Source organism: Kogia breviceps, chromosome 4 (assembly GCF_026419965.1).
Source record: "Kogia breviceps isolate mKogBre1 chromosome 4, mKogBre1 haplotype 1, whole genome shotgun sequence".
Classification (NCBI taxonomy): domain Eukaryota; kingdom Metazoa; phylum Chordata; class Mammalia; order Artiodactyla; family Physeteridae; genus Kogia; species Kogia breviceps.
Window position 1 is genome coordinate 51,712,989 of NC_081313.1, and position 19,908 is coordinate 51,732,896.

General features: G+C 33.6%; 1 protein-coding gene across 4 annotated transcripts in view; it reads right to left on the reverse strand.

Moving 5' to 3' along the window:
* Nucleotides 1–3,073: 3,073 nt before the first annotated feature.
* Nucleotides 3,074–19,908, reverse strand: part of CENPK (centromere protein K) — a 39,203-nt gene continuing 22,368 nt past the window's right edge. For all 4 annotated transcript variants that reach the window (XM_059062320.2, XM_067031036.1, XM_067031038.1 and 1 more), the window contains 5 exons: nucleotides 11,535–11,617; nucleotides 11,341–11,439; nucleotides 10,885–11,011; nucleotides 7,180–7,233; nucleotides 3,074–4,339 (listed from right to left, as the gene is read on the reverse strand). In XM_059062320.2, the coding sequence (XP_058918303.1) occupies nucleotides 4,181–4,339; nucleotides 7,180–7,233; nucleotides 10,885–11,011; nucleotides 11,341–11,439; nucleotides 11,535–11,617 (522 nt within the window). In that variant the 3' untranslated portion in view covers nucleotides 3,074–4,180. The remainder of the gene's footprint in view (nucleotides 4,340–7,179; nucleotides 7,234–10,884; nucleotides 11,012–11,340; nucleotides 11,440–11,534; nucleotides 11,618–19,908) is intronic.

The window sequence follows — 19,908 nt, forward strand, 5'->3', positions numbered from 1 at the left end:
TTCCCACCAGCAATCAATGAGAGTTCCTGTTGCTCCACATTCTTCTCAGCATTTGATGTTGTTAATGTCCTGAGTTTGGGTCATTTTGATAGGTATGTAGGGGCATCTCACTGTTGTTTAATTTGCATTTCCCTGATGACACACAATGTGGAGATCCTTTCACCTGCTTATTTGCCATCTGTTTATCTTGTTTCGTGAGGTGTCAGTTTAGACATTTTGCCCCCCCCCTTTTTTTTTTTTTTTTGTGGTATGTGTGCCTCTCACTGTTGTGGCCTCTCCTGTTGCAGAGCACAGGCTCTGGACGCGCAGGCTCAGCGGCCATGGCTCACGGGCCCAGCCGCTCCACGTCATGTGGGATCTTCCCGGACCGGGACAAGAACCTGTGTCCCCTGCATCGGCAGGCGGACTCTCAACCACTGCACCACCAGGGAAGCCCTGCCCTCTTTTTAATTGGGATGTTTGTTGTCTCATTGTTGAGTTTTAAGAATTCTTTGTATATTTTGGTGAGTTCTGTGTTACCTTTTTTCATATATGTTTTGCAAACATTTTCTCCCAATCTGTGGCTTATTTTTTTCATTCTACCAGTGTCTTTAACAGAGCATAATGTTTTAATTTTAATAAAATCCAACTTATCAATTTTTTCTTTCATGGATTGTGCTTTTGGTATTTTATCTAAAAAGTCTTCACCAACTCAAGGTCAGACTAGATTTTCTCTTATGTTATTTTCTAGAAGTTGTATAACTATACATTTTACTTTTTCATTTTACATTTAGGTCTATGATCCATTCTTAGTTAATTTTTGTTAAAGGTATAATGTCAATATTATCAGTGACCAGTTTTTCTTTCTTTTTTTTTGCAAGTGCATGTACAGTTGTTCTACCACCATTTGTTGAAAAAGACTAAGCTTTCTCCATTGGGTTGCTTGCCTTTCCTCTTTGTCAAAGATTAGCTGACCATATTTGTATGGGTCTACTTCTGAGCTCTCTATTCTGTTCCAGTGATCTATTGTCTGATTTTTCACCAATTTCACAGTATCGGTTACTATAGCTTTATTGTGAGTCTTAAGGTTGCTGTCAGTCCTTCCACTTTGTTCTTCTTCAATATTATGGCAGCTATTCTGGGTCTTTTGTCCTTCCATATAAATTTAGAATCAATTTGTTGATTTCCACAAAGTAACTTGCTGGGATTTTGATTGGGATTACATTAGACCCATAAATCAATTTGGAAAAGAATTGAGACTTTTAACAGTATGGAGTTTCACTACCCATAAACATGGAATATGTTTCCGTTTATTTAGATCTTCTTTGATTTCTTTTATAACTTTGGTAGGTTTCCTCATATAAGTCTTGTACATATTTTTGATGTTAATGTAATAATGTTTCGAATTTCAGGTATATAGGTAACAAATGACTTTACTATGCTAACTTTGTATCCTGCAACCTTGTTATAATTGGTCTTTAGTTCCAAGAGATTTTTTTGTTGGTTCTTGGGATGTTTTTTTATCTTGCTGCATTAGGTGGAACTTCCAGTACTATGCTGACTAGCACTGGTGAGAGGAGACATTCTTGCCTTGTCCCTGATCTTAGAGGGAAAGCATCTAGTTTCCCACAATTAAGTATGTTAGCTGTAAGTCTTCTGAATTTTTTTTAAAGTAAGTAATAATGCATCAGATTGTAGATGTTCTTTATCAAGCTAAAGAAGTTCCTTTCTATTCCTAGCTTGCTGAGAGTTTTCATCATGAATATGTTATCTGATTTTGTCATATAGCTTTTTTGTAATCTATTAGTATAGTCATATGATTTTTCTATTTTAGTCTGATGATATGATGGATTTCATTAATTGATCTTTGAATGCTGAACCAGTTTTGGATATTTGGAATAAATACCACTTGGCTGTTATGCATAATTTTTTGTACTACATTGTTGAATTTGATTATTTTGTTGAGGATGTTTGTACCTATGTTCATGAAAGGTATCTGTCTGTAGTTTTCCTTTCTTGCAATGTCTTTGTCCGGTTTTGGTATTAGGGTAATGTAATGTTTTTGTCTGGTTTTGGCATTAGGATAATGCTGGCCTCACAGATTGAATTAGCTTCTATTTTTTGGAACACAGAATTGTCAACATTTTCTTCTCAAATTCACCAGTGAAACCACTGGGCCTGATGTCTTCTGTTTTGAAAGCTTATTAATTATTGATTCGATTTCTTTAATATATAGGCTTATGCAAAGTAGCTATTTTTCCTTGTGTGAGTTTTAGTAGATTGTGTCTTTCACAGCATTGGTCCGTTTCATCTAAGTTATAACATTTGTGGGCACAGAGTTATTCAAAATATTCTTTTATTACCCTCAATGTTCCTGGGATCTGTAGTGATGGCCCCCACATATAGGTTCTCAGAACTTGAAACATTTTCTCCAGCATACTCAAAACCACACAAAAAAACTTCAAGAGCTGTAAGCTTAGATGGAGTACAAATCAAGACGAATTCTGCTATAATTTATTTCATTTATGATTGAGATGAAAAGTGGGCAAAAAATCATGCTATGTTAGAAGGCTGGGTTAACAAATTAAAAAGTAGGATGCAATCATCACAGTTTTCTTTAAAACTTTACACAAGATGCTACAGTAAAAAGATCCAAACCAATAGATATATGTGAAATCAAGACTTGCCAGAGCTTCCCTGGTGGCGCAGTGGTTGAGAATCCGCCTGCCGATGCAGGAGACGCGGGTTCGTGCCCTGGTCCGGGAAGATCCCACATGCCGCGGAGCGGCTGGGCCCGTGAGCCATGGCCGCTGAGCCTGCGCGTCCGGAGCCCGTGCTCCGCAACGGGAGAGGCCACAACAGTGAGAGGCCCACGTACCACAAAAAAAAAAAAAAAAAAAAGACTTGCCAAATAAATCATCAAGTTGTTTATTGCCTTTATCTATTTCTTTCTGTAATTTGCAACACAGAGAAGTTCACAGACAACAGTATTATCTGCTCTTGTCAGATAGAATTATTGTCAGACTTATACTGCTAGCACCATTTTTCCTTTTTCCAGTAACTTTGAGGAATAATTAATTGCTCAATCCTTTGACTCCCAACTAGAGTATTCTAGGAAGGTACTTTTGTATGTCATCTTCCCATAAAAGAACTTACACATTTTCTAAAATATAACAGTATTTGTATTTTCCATAAAAGGAACATGGTATACTTGGAATAGTTTTTGCCTACCTTAAAAAAGATGAAGTATTTAAGGTAAACAAGAAACGTGGATACTATAATGCAGTAGAAAGCATTTTCAAAACTAAAAGTATACACTAAGTCGTCTTAGAAAACTAATGATACAAAAAGTATTTGGAATTCTCTAGTTTAGCTTATATGTAGTTCTATAATATCATCATTTATCTACCTATGAAAAAAGTCTATTTAGTTTATTAAAATATCATGCCACATCCCCAAAAAAGCTAGAGAGTTTTAAATGAGAATTTTATTTACAGAAAAGTCACAGAGGATTAACGAAATTTTATGAACACAGTATTGTTGGTAATAACAGAATCAAGAATGATTTAATATATATTATCACTTGTAATATAATACACATTAAAATATAGTTTTCATGCTACCTTTATCCATTAGTTTTTTTAACATTCCAATTTTTAACAAATCTAGAAATATGGCAGTATACATGGAACGTATTTACTAAATACTTTTAAATTATGCTTCCTTCTACATTAAGATACTAAGTCAATTTTTAAACCTCCTGCAAATTAAATGGCCTTTCCATTACAATTTGTAAATTTAAAGGATGTAAGCACCAAATGGAAATCAAATTCATAAAAGAAACTGTCATAAATTTTAAAAGAAAAATATTACATTATCAATATCATAAATTAACAACGAATTTTCCAAAGAATATTGCCTTAGTAAGGTATATTTAAAGTTTTGTAATAATTAAATCTAGAATATTTTTCACTTGCATTCTTGTCCACCCAGTTGAAAATGCCAAAGCAATGACTGACTGCAAAAGGACCATTTTTAAATGAATAGTGGATGTCAGCATGAGTCATTTTAAGCACAAAAGGAAGATGGACTATGTGCTTTGATTTGTAAATAATGTTCCTTATCCAAGTAATTCTCAGTGTTTCCATTATCCTTGAATGACAAGATTCTTTAGGTACTGTGTGAAAAAAAGACCATCTTTTTACTGATGGAAGGCTTCTAATCTTATTCGGGTTGGATCTTCTGGATGTCTCAAGGCAATTCCATTACGCAGGAGCAGCTCAATATAAGGTGGCCAAAAAGTATCACTAATTTTGACATATGGGTCATGTGGAACATCAAATAATCTATTTAAAAGAATCTAGAAAAAAAATCATTCAAAATATACTTTACTTGGAAAAAAATTGATACAGCTATAATAAAACATTAATGAAGTTTCTTACCAAAGAATGTTAATGTCTTTTCCCTTTGAGTAACTGTTTATATCATAATTTCTATGTATTAACTTAAATAGTTGATTTTCTTTTTTAAAAAACAAATATTAGTGAATGGAAATAGCTTTAAAATGAATCTTTGCAACTTAACTTTTAAAATTCCTAAAAACTAGTTAAAAGGCATTTACAATTCTCTCACTTCTCTTAGGATTAATAATTTGTTTATGTTACAAGATTGGTTATAACCATTTCTTAAAAATAAAAATTAAAAAATACTCACAAAGTTCAAAAACAGCATACATGTCTTAATATTTGGGGGAAAGAGAAATCACCAATGCTACTCTTCCCCCAAAAAACACCTATTCATCTGATAAATCTTTGAAACAACAATTCTATCATCATCATTTCCTTCAGATTATCTTAAATATCTTTGATTTCTTCACTAAGGATATTGAGGGGTTATAACCACAAATTGGGATGTTTTGAGTATCTGCAGTAAATTATATAAGACTAACATTTCCTGAACTACGTTCCATGGAATTGGTCTCCCTAAGGATGCTCTTAGTGTGGAGAAACAGGGTTCTATGCTTATATAAGCTGGAGAAAGACTGCCAATGTGCACTCAGAATCACCTGTATATCCCAGATCCACTGGCATTAAAAAAGGTTTTTTAAGAAACACACATTTAAAATTCTTTAAACACTAATGTTCTATGAAACATACTGAAAAATGCTAAATATGTATCAATATTACTCTACCTCCTCAGCTCCCACACAGTGCCTTCACAAATTACAAAACCAGAATCCAGAAGGGTTAAAAGATTCCTCAAGGGGCACATAATTAGTAATAGATCATGGATTAGACTCCATATCTCTGAATTGCCAAGCCAAAGCTTTAATTTAAATATATTATATTAAGAAACACAGAAAAGGAAAAATACAATTGATACAAATATAAAGTGCCATAGAAATAAAATTAAAACTATAAAGCTCCCATCTCAATCACATTTCATAATAATATCAACATTTCAATTCTTTTTTTTAACATCTCAATTCTTGAAATAATTTCATCTGTCATTAACTTTAGCTATTTCTCTCTTTTTTTTTTTTTTAGCTGCAACATGTGGCTTGTGGGATCTCACTTCCTCAACCAGGGATTGAATGTGGGCCGTGGCAGTGAAAGCTCAGAATCATAACCACCAGGACACCAAGGAACTCCCTAACTTTAGCTACTTCAGAACCACATCCTGGAGAAAAAAGCTCTTGGTCTCATTTCTTTTAGGTATGATAATAAAATAATTAAATGTTATTCCCATTTTAGAGCAACTGCTTATTTTAATATAATTTAAAATTTTACTTTTCATTTCTAACTTCAATTATATTAATCAAAATTCTAGTAGATGCCATAAATAATTAAATGCTAAAAATTCTACTTTAACATGAATGTTAAAGTATATTGGTTTATTCTTCACTGAACTGCAGTTTAAATTGTTTACATTTATTATTGATAATACAAGCCTTGGAGACAAAAATAGTTTCTAAATCTTAGTTTTACATGGTATCCCATAGTGCACTATTCAAAAATTATACATGTATTTCCCAGTTAACAACTGTCAATATTTGCCACATATATAACAACTTTTATTAAAAAAAAGTCAAGTCATCCACAAGAAACAGTAGTTTCGATATAAACTGGAGTAAATAGGAATATGTTAAAAGATTAAAATCACAATCTAAAAAATAACTGTATTTTGCTTTTCCAAGTAATAATATTCTTTATTAAGATATCCTGAGGCACCAAAACCATTTAGCTAGATAAAGAGACTTTAGCATCCAATGTATAAAATTACAATGTGAAACAAGTTTTCTGAAATCACTTTATTCTAAACTTACCAATGACTTTAAAAAGCCACATTAATTGTTAAATAGCTCTTCATAGACTACCTTCCTCTCCACCCTATCTGCAATAGGTCATCATATCAAGATTTAAGTATTTAATATAGTTGGTAATTTGGCTGAAGTTCAAAAACTTCTTTTTTAAAAAGGTCAAAGATATTTGTAAAAAAATAAAAAGCAGGCTTCCCTGGTGGTGCAGTGGTTGAGAATCCGCCTACTGATGCAGGGGACACGAGTTCATGACCCGGTCCAGGAGGATCCCACATGCCGTGGAGCGACTGGGCCCGTGAGCCATGGCCGCTGAGCCTGCGCGTCCGGAGCCTGTGCTCCGCAATGGGAGAGGCCATGGCAGTGAGAGGCCCGTGTACCACAAAATAGTAATAATAATAATAAAAAATAAAAAGCAAATGTCAGGCAGAAAAAGGTGTAATGAGTCCTTACATTATGAAAAAAGAATGTTATTTAAGGAAAATCTGTGAATGAAGTTCTGCAACTTTGTGGAAAGAATCCTTAAACTCAATTGTGTATTTTAGATAGAATACAGACTGGCCAACTAAAGATTACATCAATGTAACAGCATAGGCTTTCACTGTGTAGATACTAAACAACATCATAAAAATTTTCTTAAAGCAATAATCGGGAACACGATTAAGAGTAAGAATTTAGTTTCATCTTCTTCTAAAAAATAATATTCTTTCTTACTACATAGAAAATAGAAACTAATTTTATACTAAGATATTAATATATATAATAAAGTTTGGTATATACCTTAAGAACTAAAGCAGCATTTTTTTCTTTTTCAAGCCTATGTATAAAATTGTTCACAAATCACTAATGAAGATCAAGACAAAACAACTACACAAAACACTTACCTCTAACATTTCATGCAGTGTTATCAGCTGTGCAGTTGATTCTTGAATGTTTTTCTTTGAGAGAAGTGTAAATAACAAAGAATTAACATTTCAATTCTAATGGCAGAATATTACACTGTATTTATTGCAAAATTTCAAAAATTAATATTCCTCAATTGCAGTGGTACAAGATATACTAAAACCAAACATTTATAATGAGATGATTTAAAAAGAATTCTGAAAGAAAACAATCTGCTGTACTAAACAGTAAGGTTCATAAAAATAGTTGAAACAACTTCTAAGACAGGAAAATCTTTTGCAATTACTAGAAGATACAAATCAGAGTATCTACCTATCTATCTCTAAATATATAAATGGATAAATTATATTACACATATTATATATATTCATATAAATGAAAATCTAATTTTGAACCTTCCCAATCAAAATATCCCAAACAAATGACATTCCAGACTGTATTGATACAGCTTTGGGACAGGAAACTTGCTTCCCAGGGAGGTTTGTTCATCTTTCTATAGTTCTTGACAGTTCCTAATATTAACTCAACTCACTAGTTCTTTTTTTCTTGGAATGACAGAGAATAAATTTCATTCCAATTCCACCCTAGAGTTCTCAAACATCTAAAGACAGCTATTATGAGCTCCCTGCCTTCTCCATATTAATCATCATGAGCTTCTTCAATTATTCCTCATAGACTTGCATCCTCTCAATAGTATGGTTGTTCTCTAAATGTGCTCTAATTTACCTTTTTTAAAAAATCCAGTCTCCACAATGATATAGCTGTGATTAGAAAACCGAAGATGAAATAGAAGACTCACTTCCATATGTGTAGAAGCTGGAATTCTATTCAAGTTTAAGATTAAGATTGAATTAGCTTCTGGACATCTATTCTGCCCTGCTGACCTCTATCTGAGAACACTATCATCTAAAGTGCCAAAGTTTCCTTCCTTGTATATAGCTAAGATATGTCTCCTTTGTTCTTCAATGTTTTAAACTCAAGAAAAATATTCTATGCACCTCCACTAAATATCATCCTATTTTATTTGGACCATGCTATTTTATCTGGCCAGTTAAAAAATACAGTTCTAATTCTGTCATCCAATAAATTTACTATCTAGTGCTCTCTCAATTTCATATCATTTGTAAACTTTGATGACTATTGTCTTCTACCTCTTTATCCAAATTACTGTTAAAAATGTTCCATAGGATAAGGTTCTAAGGGAAATCTTCTAGGATAATACTAAATCTAATCAGTAGCTTTTGAGTTCAGACATTCAATTAACTACAAGTTCTCCTACTATTGTGACATCTAGTACTTTCCTGACAATAGTCAAAGATTAGCATGGAGTCCTCCTAAGGTTTTATAGAAATAAATACATTAAAGAAACAAGCAGCAAGGCACAGATTAAAATATAAAGGTTTGAGACAATCAAAGAAAATGAAGAAAAATATAATGAAAGAAAACCAAAAAAATGTTTTAACATAAGGATATGATAAACAATGTAAAATATAATAAAATAAAATTGCCATGAAATGCAATGTGACCTAAATCTGCCCCTGGGAACAATACATCATCTTCAAAGCAAAACTGATATTGAACGATCAACATTGTGACATATCCCTGTTAAGTTACTGAAGTTCAGAGATAAAGAATCCTTCAGGCAAATAGTCAGAAACAGCAAGACATCTACAGGCTGGCCTCAGACTTCTCCACAGCACATTCAATCTGAGAAGAATGGAGAAACCCCTTACCAAGTCTTGTGACTTTTAAAATCTCTGCCTAAGATAAGCCTTTAAGTATACAGCAAAGTATGTTCAGCATTTAAGAATTCAAAAAATAAAACACCCATGAATTCTTCTTGAACAAATTACTTGTCAAACAAACCCATCATATCAAACAATGGATTAAACTTAAAAACTCAAAAATGAATGGTAAAAGATGATTGAATCCAACATAATGTACAATAAAGACTAATGTATACATGAATGATGGTATCAGAACAGAATATAAATGCAATGAAACTACCAAAGTTAAAATAAATAACACAATTTATTTATTTTAAATAAGACTCTGATGGCACCTTGATCTTGGACTTTTGGCCTCTAAAACTATGACAAAATAAATTTATTTTGTTTAAGCCACCTATTCTTTGGTATTTTGTTATGGCAGCTTGAGCCCACTGATACATCCATTATTATTGCTTGACAGAGAGAGAGAGAGAGAGAGAGGGAGAGAGAGAGTAACCTATCAGTTTGTAATATGTATCAACAGTTCCTATACTTCATTTAAAAAAAGTGAGCTTATCCAATATGACTTAATAAACTCATGGTGGCTTCTGGTAATCAATGCTTTTGTTTAGGAGTGTCTCAAACCTCTGGTTCTATTAGTGGAAAACCTTAATAGGTTAAAAAAAAGAAGTTGGAAAAAAGAGAGACTGGAATCAGAAAATAAATCATTGAGTTATTTTAAGATTATGATCATTAAGAGGTAAGGGATCATGAATTTACTGAAATCGTTAACAGAAGGTCATCAACAATTTCAGAAATGACTAAGGGGCATAAATAACAATGGATAGAATGGAAGAAATTGTCCATAACAAATGTAAAGCCTACTGATAATTACAAAGAACACAGGGAAGAATAAATAAACACAGATTATAAGAAAACAAACAAAACTTTTTTTCTCCTTTTCCTAGTATGCTCACAGTCATTCAAGAAATATGAACTCAGAAGGTACTACAATAGGTATGCAAGACAGTACAGACACAAAGATGAATTAAACAAACCAAGGAGCTCACAGAGAATGGTGGGTCAACAGAGAAAGAGACATAAATGATTACTACAAAATCATGTAATAAACGCTAATAAAATGACACCAAAACTTCATTCAATGCATCACACAAAAGATGATGTTTGAGTTGCTTTAAGAAAGCATTTACTATTTTCACCAAATAGGAATCATTTTGTAACCAGAGGGAATAGAATGTATAAGGCACAAAAAAGTGACAGGTCATTGCATATCTGCTGGAACTGTAGTATTATGGTTGAATGGACTCATGCAAGAGATGGATAAAGAATGGCTGAAAAAGAGGCTAAAAAGATAGACAAAGTCCAGAATATAAATTCATTCTTCTAAGGAGTTTATAGACTTTATCCCAGAGGGAGGCATCAAAAGTTTTATGTTGAAAAATGATTAAAATATGTATATTTTAAAATACATGATTAAATAAATTGTTAAATGTGTATATTTTTAGAAAGATTGTTCTGGTCCCAGTTTCAATGCCTATTCCACTTCCACAAGTTCTATTTATACCTATACTATTTTTAAAAAAGGAATTAAAGTGCTTGATCCCAACCTTCTGTCACTCAATGAAATATTTACTTGCTTTTGTGAAAAAGGTTTATTCCATCATAATTGTTATTAAAATACTCAATAACTTACCTTAACTACAGGTATCTTCTGATTTTAAAAGTTACATATGTTTACCATAGAAAATTTGAAAAACAATGAAAATGAAAACAAAAACAAATCTTACCTACAATCTTAGCCCCAGGCATAAGCACTATTACATTCTTTGGTACAAATTAGACTCACACAATTTAATCATCTGTGTTTTATCTTCTAACAATCAATAATTTGTGAGATTTCATAAACTCCTTTGATAGTGTTCAATACATTATTTTTAAAAGCTGTCTAAAACTTACCTTTTTCTTTTTAACATTTCTATCAGGCAGAGGAAAATGGTCTTCTAGAAACTCACCCAAGGTAACCAAGAGTTTCTCCTTATATTCTTTTATATCACGCATTTTCGTTTTCAGCTCATTAAAGATTCTAAAAGATTGTTTTTTAAATTTAAGAGAATTAATTTGCTGATAAAATACTTAAGTATATATAACTGGTTACTTATAAAGTTAATCAAAAACTTTGTTCAAACTTCATTGCTCAAAATAACTAGCCTTATGAGATAAATAGTCTCTAACATGTAGGAAAACTAAAAGTCAAATTATTCATAAAAAATTAGGTAACTTAACAATTGGCAAAAGTCAGGATAAGACACAATTTCTGGTAAAATTTACCTTCTTTTCATCTATGTATTTCATGTAACATTAAAAAAGAAATAATTTCTCCTATTATGAAAACCTAGAACACAAAATCAATACCTTGATTCAGAAAATGTCACAACCTGCTGTTTCAAATCACTGTGTAGTACATTAAGAGATTCCAATATCTGTTGCTGTTCATCCAACCATTTTTGTTCCCTTTAAACATGGAAAAACAAAACAGTATTCAAATAAAACATTAATGCCAATTCAATATATATCAATGATTAATAGTAATTATAACATAAATATACCTTTCTAAGTCTTCCTTTAACTTTTCATTCTTTGACTGAATAGTAGATAGTGCCAATTCAAGATCATGTCTCAATTTTTGGAACTAGAACAAAATAATTAAAATTAATTGCTTAGTCTTTACTCCTGTAAAGAGTGATATTTCTGAATGAGAGTGAAATTTACATACTAGTATATATATTCAGAAATCAACAGCAAAAAAAAGCCTAGCAAAAAATCTTTGAAAGGGAAATTATACAGCAGGTACTAAGTTCTTTGTAATATTTCATTGTTAAATTAAAAAATATAAGGGGTTTTGAGCAGTAATTTTAAATTTCATACTGAAAGGCAATTTAATGGTGAATTTTCAGTAACCAGGCAGATTAGGTCTCTTTTCTAAGGAGACTATACAAAACAGACACAAATGAATATCACTCATTCAACAAATATTTATGGATCAGTTGTTGGCCACCAGGCATTGATGAAGGAGTCAGGGATGCAAAGATGAACAGAACAAAGAGGTGAATCCAAACAAAGAAACAAACTTGTAACTCCAGAGAGGGATAAATACCATAAAGTAAAAATAGGTCAAAATGAGAGTACAGAAATGAGGAGCAGGGATGGCTCTTTTAGGTAGGTAGTATGATATGAAAAGACCTTTCTGATCAGGTTACTAACAGTTTAGCAACAGAGAAAGACATCAAAAGATAAGTCATGTCACCATCTAGCAAAAGAATGTTCTAGGCAAAGGGAATTTTAAGTACAAAGGCCCTGAGGCAGAAGTATGAGGTATCTGAGGAACATATAAGAAGACTGTGTTTAGGGAGGGTGGGAGGGAGGGAGACGCAAGAGGGAGGAGATATGGGAACATATGTATATGTATAACTGATTCACTTTGTTGTGAAGCAGAAACCAACACACCACGGTAAAGCAATTATACTCCAATAAAGATGTTAAAAAAAAAAAAAGAAGACTGTATGGCTATAGGGGATTACAAAAAACTAAACTTTTTCTAGTATCCTTTTGTTTCTAGAACACATTAGCTAGTGTCCATTCTCCTGATATTAAGGGTTTCCATTAGCTTCTTATAAATCTAAATCTGTAATAATATAAAATTGTATATTATAAACCCTAGAGCAACCATGAAAAAAAAATGGAGATATACCTAATAAGCTAATAATGTAAATAAAATGCATTTATTTTGAAAAATACACAATTAATCCAAGAAAGTGGGAAGAGAGGAAAATAGGAATAGAGAAAATGTAGGACAAATACGGAAGAAAAATCAAGTATGTACATTTTAATGCAACCATAATGATATTACATTAAATATGATCCAATAATGGAATTAAATTAAAATAATAATCAAGTTATTTGTAGTGAGGTGGATGCACCCAGAGTCTGTCACACAGAGTGAAGTAAGTCAGAAAGAGAAAAACAAATACCATATGCTAACGCATATATATAGAATCTAGAAAAATGATGAACCTAGTGGTAGGGCAGGAATAAAGATGCAGACATTGAGAATGGACTTGAGGACACAGAGGGGAAGGGGAGGCTGGGATGTAGTGAGAGAGTAGCATTGACATACATACACTACCAAATGTAAAATGGATGGCTGGTGGGAAGCTGCTGCATAGCACGGGGAGATCAGCTTGGTGCTCTGTGACCACCTAGAGGGGTGGAATACAGAGGGTGGAAGGGAGGCTCAAGAGGGAGGGAATATGGGGATATGTGTGTGCATACAGCTGATTCACTTTGTTGTAAGGCAGAAACTAACAAACACAACATTGTGAAGCAATTATACTCCAATAAAGATGTATGAAAAAAAAAAAGAGCTAGGTAACTTGCCTGAGGTTTCACAAATAAAAAGTGTCAGAGCCCATACTTTTAAAAAAAGAGAAGAAAAAGAAATAGTTCAGTATATAAATTGCAATTCACTATAATAACTGCACTAATAAAACTTTTTAAAAGTTCAAAAAAAAAAATCAATCATAGAAAGGTACCTGGAAAAATGTGCAAATATTTGGATACTAAAAACACACTTCTAGGGCTTCCCTGGTGGCGCAGTGGTTGAGAATCCGCCTGCCGATGCAGGGGACACGGGTTCGTGCCCTGGTCCGGGAAGATCCCACATGCCGCGGAGCAACTAAGCCCGTGAGCCATGGCCGCTGAGCCGGTGCGTCCGGAGCCTGTGCTCCGCAACGGGAGAGGCCACAACAGAGAGGCCCGCATACCGCAAAAAAAAAAAAAAAAAAAAACAAACAAACAAACAAACAAAAAAAAACAAAAAAAAAAACACACTTCTAGATAATCCATGGGCCAAAGATGCAATCAGCAGGAAAATAAGAAATTACTATGAACTGTCTGAAAACGAAAAGGTTAAATTTTCTGGAATAAAGCAAAAGGAGTACTCAGATGAAAATTTACACCACTGAAAGTCTGTATTAGAAAGAAGAAAGCTCTCAAATTAATGACCTCAGCTTCCACCACAAGAAACTAGAAAAAGAGCAAATAAAACCAAAAGTAAGCTGAAGAAAAAATAATGGTAAAAGTTTTAAATCAATGAAAGAGAAAAACAAAAAGAAAAATAGGGAAAAATTGATGAAACCCAAAGCTAGTTCTTTGAGAAGATCAATAAAATTACCCAGACTAATTAAAGGAGAAAAAAAGGACACAAATTACCAACATCAGGAATAAGAGAGGGAGTGTTGCTACAAACATTAAAATAGTAATGGGGGAATGCTATGAACAATTTTCTGTCAATAAATTTGACAAACTAGATGAGACAAACTCTTTCAAAGTCACAAACTACCAAGGTTCATTCAGAGAAAGATGACCTGACTAGCCACACAGAAACTGAATATTTAGTTTAACATCTTCCCACCAAAAAATTTCTAACGTCAGACGACTTCACCTATAAATTCTAAGAAACATTTAAGGAATAAATAATACTGATTCTATACAAGCTCTTTAGAAGACAGAATACTTCTGAAATCTTTCTATGAGCTTGGTATTACCCTGATACCAAAGCCTGAAAAAGATGTCACCAAAAAAGAAAACCACAGACCAATATCTCTCAAAAACACAGACACAAAAATCTTAATAGGGGCTTCCCTGGTGGCGCAGTGGTTGAGAGTCTGCCTGCCGATGCAGGGGACATGGGCTCGTGCCCCAGTCCGGGAAGATACCACATGCCGCAGAGCGGCTAGGCCCGTGTGCCATGGCCGCTGAGCCTGCGCGTCCGGAGCCTGTGCTCAGCAACGGGAGAGGCCACAACAGTGAGAGGCCCGCGTACCACAAAAAAAAAAAAAAAAAAAAAAAAAACAACTTAATAAAATTTTAGCAAATTAACTCCATCAATAAATTTAAAAAATTAATACATTATAGCAATGTGGGATTTATCTTAGGAATCAAGTTAATTAAATAGTTGAAATCAGTGAATTTAGAAATAAGTGACAAAATTCAATACTAATTCATGATTTGAAAAATTCTTCATAAATTCTAATAAAAGGTAATTTTCCCAACTTTATTAATGGCATCTATGAAAAACCTACTGCTAACATCACACTTAATGGTCAAAGAGTGAATGCTATCCACTAAGATCAGGAACAAGGCAAAAATGTCCATTCTCCCCACTTTTATTCAATACATTACTAAATATTCTAGGACAGTACAATAAGCCAAGAAAAAGAAATAAAAAGCATCCAGATGGAAAGAAATAAGTAAAACTGCCTTTGATCTCAGATGACATGACTAACTATGGAGAAAATCTTACAGAGGACTTCCCTGGTGTTCCAGTGATGAAGACTCTGTGCTCCCAATGCAGAGGTCCCAGGTTCAATCCCTGGTCAGGGAACTAGATCCCACATGCATGCTGCAGCTAAGAGTTTGCCTGCCACAACTAAAGACCCCATGCAGCCAAATAAATTTTAAAAATTAATAAATTAATTAATTGAATATAAAAGAAAATTCTACATAATCTACAAAAAAGCTACTAGAATAAAAGGGGTTTATCATGCTCACTAGATACAAGATCGACATAAATATTAATTGTATTTGAATATACCAGCAATAAATAATTGGAAATTGAAATAAAAAAAAATACCATTTTAATAGCACCAAAAATATGAAATACTAAAGGGATGAATCTGACAAACATATACAAGACCTGCAAACATCTTTTTTCTTTTTTCTTTTTTTTTTTTGCCCGCACCCTGTGGCATGCAGTATCTTAGTTCCCCAACCAGGGATTGAACCTGTGCCCCCTGCAGTGGAAGCGCAGAGTCTTAACCACTGGACTGACAGGGAAATCCCTCAAGACCTGCACACGTCTATCACAATTTATAAAGTCTTTTTTTGAATCATGAATTAATATGAATTTTGTCACTTATTCTTTCTGAATTTATTGAAATGATAAAATGCTTTTTCTCTTTTTTAGTCTGTTGATATAGTGAATTACAAAACATTGGTGAGACATTTTTAAATAAAAAATAAACAGAGGCCTAAATAAATGCAGAGACCATATAGTGCTCATGGATCTGGACTGAGACTCAATATGTCTCTTCTCAATTTGAACTACAGATTCAGGGCAATCTCAGTCAAAATTCTAGTAAACTTCTTTATGGGACAGAATGACAAGCCAACTCTAATTTATATGAAAATATGAAACAATGTTGGTAAAAAAACAAAGTTAGAGAACTCATACTACTTAATTTCAAGACATTACAAAGCTTCAGTAAACAAACCAACACAGTATTGGCCTAAAGACAGAAATACAGAACAAAGGAAGATATATCCACCACATAGGATGGAGAACAAATGGAGAGTCTAGAAATAGATCCACACATATATGATCAATTAATTTTCAACACATATGCAAAGAAAATTCAAAAGAAAAAGATAGTTTTTTCAACAATTTGTGCTAGAATAATTAGTATCCACGTTAAAAAAAAGGAACCTTTACCAATAACTCATTCCACATGCAAATGTTATTCTAAAATGGATCGTAGATCTAAATGTGAAACCTAAAATATTAAAATTTCTAAAAAAAAAATGCAAGAAAGTCTTTGTGACCTTAAGTTGGGCAAATATTTCTTATATTTGAGCACAAACCTTAAAACAGGTGCCCCCAATCCCCGGGCCGCAGACAGGAACTGCACAGCAGGAGGTGAGCGGTGGGTGAGCAATTGTAGCTTCCTTCATTGCCACTCTCCATTGCTCTCCAATGCTCACATTACCATCCCACCCCCAACCCCAGTCTGTGGAAAAATTGTCTTCCACGAAACTGGTCCCTGGTGCCAAAAAGGTTGGGGACTGCTGCCTTAAAATAAAACTTGATAAAGTAGAGTTAATCAAATTAGGAAGATATTATTTTATTAAATTCTCTTTGTTCCCTGAATTGCCTCTATTTTCTCAAGATTCATCTTCATCACTTGTTTTGGGTTTCCGCCTTTCCATTTGGAGGCATTTCACAAGTGTCAATGATCATCGGCTGGCCAGTCAACATTTTCTTTTAATTGAAGTATAGTTAACATACAATACTGTATGTTACAGGTGTAAAATAGTGATTCACAATTTTTAAAGATTATATTCCATTTATAATTATTATAAAGTATCAGCTACATTCCCTATGTTGTACAATATATCCTTATAGTTTCCCCCCCATTGCCCCCCACCACATCGCACTGCATGCAGGATCCTAGTTCCGCAATCAGGGATCGAACCCACGTCCCTCTGCAGTGGAAGTGCAGTCTTAACCACAGGACTGCCAGGGAAGTCCCGTTATAGCTTATTTTATACATAACATTTTGTACCTCATAATCCCCTACCCCTATATTGACCTTCCCCTTTCCCTCTCCCCACTGATAACTGCTAGTTTGTTGTCTATATCTCTGAGTTTCCTTTTTGTTATATTCACTAGTTTTTTGTATTTTTTATTTAGTTTTATTTTTTAAAGGTTATACTTCATTTATAGTTATTATAAAATATTGACTATATTCCCTCTGTTGTATAATATATCCTTGTAGATTATTTTATACCTAATAGTTTGTATCTCTTAATTCCCTACCCCTATATTGCCCCTCCTCGCTGCCCTCTCCCCACTGGTAACCACTAGTTTGTTCTCTGTATCTGTGAGTCTGCTTTTTTGTGATATTCACTAGTTTGTTGTATTTTTTTAGATTCCACATATAAATGATATCATACAGTATTTGTCTTTCTCTGCCTGATTTCTTTCACTTAGCATAATGCTCTTCAAGTCCATCCATGTTGTTGTAAACAGCAAAACTGCATTCTTTTTTATGCTTCAGTAGTATTCCATTACATATATACCACATCTTCTTTATCCATTCACCTGTTGATGGACACTTAGGTTGCTTCCATATCTTGGCAACTGTAAATAATGCTGCTATGAACAATGAGGTGCATGTATCTTTTTGAATTAGTGGGGTTTTTTTCTTTTTGGATATATACCCAGCAGAGGGATTGATGGGTAACATGGTAGTTTTATTTTTAGTTTTTTGAGAAAACTCCATACTGTTTTCCACAGAGGCTGCACCAATTTACATTCCCAACAGTGTATGAGGGTTCCCTCTTCTCCACATCCTCACCAACACTTGTTATTTGTGTTCTTTTTGACAACAGTCATTCTGACAGGTGTGAGGTGTTACCTCATTGTAGTTTTGACTTGCATTTCCCTAATGATTAGCAATACTGAGAATATTTTCACGTGCCTATTGGTCATCTGAATGTCTCCTTTGGAAAAATGTCTATTCAGGACTTCTGCCCAGTTTTTAATTGGTTTGTTTTTTGTTTTGTTTTGTTTTGTTTTGTGGGGGCCACACCACATGGCATGCAGTATCTTAGTTCCTTAACCAGAGATTGAACACATGCCCCCTGCAGTGGAAGCATGGAGTCTTAACCACTGGACTGCCAGGAAAGTCCCAGCTTGTTTGGTTTTTTGATGTTGAGCTGCGAGTCATTTATATATGTTGGATATTAACCCCTTATCAGTCATAGCATTTGCAAATGTTTTCTCACATTCAGTACGTTGTCTTTTCATTTTGTTGATGGTTCCTTTGCTGTGCAAAAGATTTTAAGTTTAATAAGGTCCCATTTGTATATCTTTGTTTTTAATTCCTTTGAGGAGACAAATCTAAAAAAATATTCTTATGATTTATGTCAAAGAGCGTTCTGCCTAAGTTTTCTCCTAGGGGATTTATGGTTTCTGGTCTTACACTTATGTCTTTAATCCATCTTTAGTTTTTGTATATGGTGTTAGCGAATGTTCTAATTTCCTTCTTTTACATGTAGCTGTCCAGTTTTCCCAGCACCACTTATTGAAGAGACTGTCTTTTCTCCATTGTAAATTCTTGCCTCCTTTGTTGTAGATTAATTGACCATAAGTGTGTGCGTTTATTTCTGGGCTCTCTATTCTGTTCTATTGAGCTATGTGCCTGTTTTTGTGCCTGAACCAGACTGTTTTGATTACTGTAGCTTTGCTGCATAGTCTGAAGTCAGGGAGCATGATTCCTTCAGCTCCATTCTTTCTCAGGATTGTTTTGGCTATTGGGGGTCTTTTGTGTTTCCATACAAATTTTAAGATTTTTTTGTTCTTGTTCTGTGAAAAATGCCATTGGTATTTTGATAGGTATTGCACTGAATCTGCAGATGGCCTTGGGAAGTTATGGTCATTTTAACAATATTAATTCTTCCAATATAAGAACATGGTACATCTTTTCATCTATTTGTGTCACCTTCAATTACTTTCATCAGTGTCTTACAGTTTTCTGATTACAGGTCTTTTACCTCCTTAGGTGGCTTTATTCCTAGGTTACCTTATTCTTTTTGATGCAATGGTAAATGGAATTGTTTCCTTAATTTCTCTTTCTGGTAGTTCATTGTTAATGTATAGAAATGCAACATATTTCTGTATATTAATTTTGTATCCTGAAACTTAACCATATTCATTGAGTTCTAGTAGTTTTCTGGTAGTGTCTTTAGGATTTTCTATGTATAGGATCATGTCATCTGCAAACAGTGACAGTTTTACTTCTTCCTTTCTAATTTGGATTCCTTCTATTTCTTTTTCTTGTCTGATGGCTGTGGCTAGGACCTCCAACACTATGTTGAATAAAAGTTGGCATTCTCATTTAAAGCTCAAAAACAAACTTTGTTTATAAATGGCTTTTTGATGGATGGCCATCCGCTTTTCACTGGGAACCCCCATATATTAATACTTATAGACCTTTTTTCTCAGGCCATTTAGATTTCCCAGAGATTATTTTAGCTCCAGTCTGAAGCTACTTTTATACCATACAGTAGGACCCCTGGAGATAGATCAAGGGAAGAAGCTGGTACTTCATCACACAGTATAAAAATGTTAACTTGAACTTT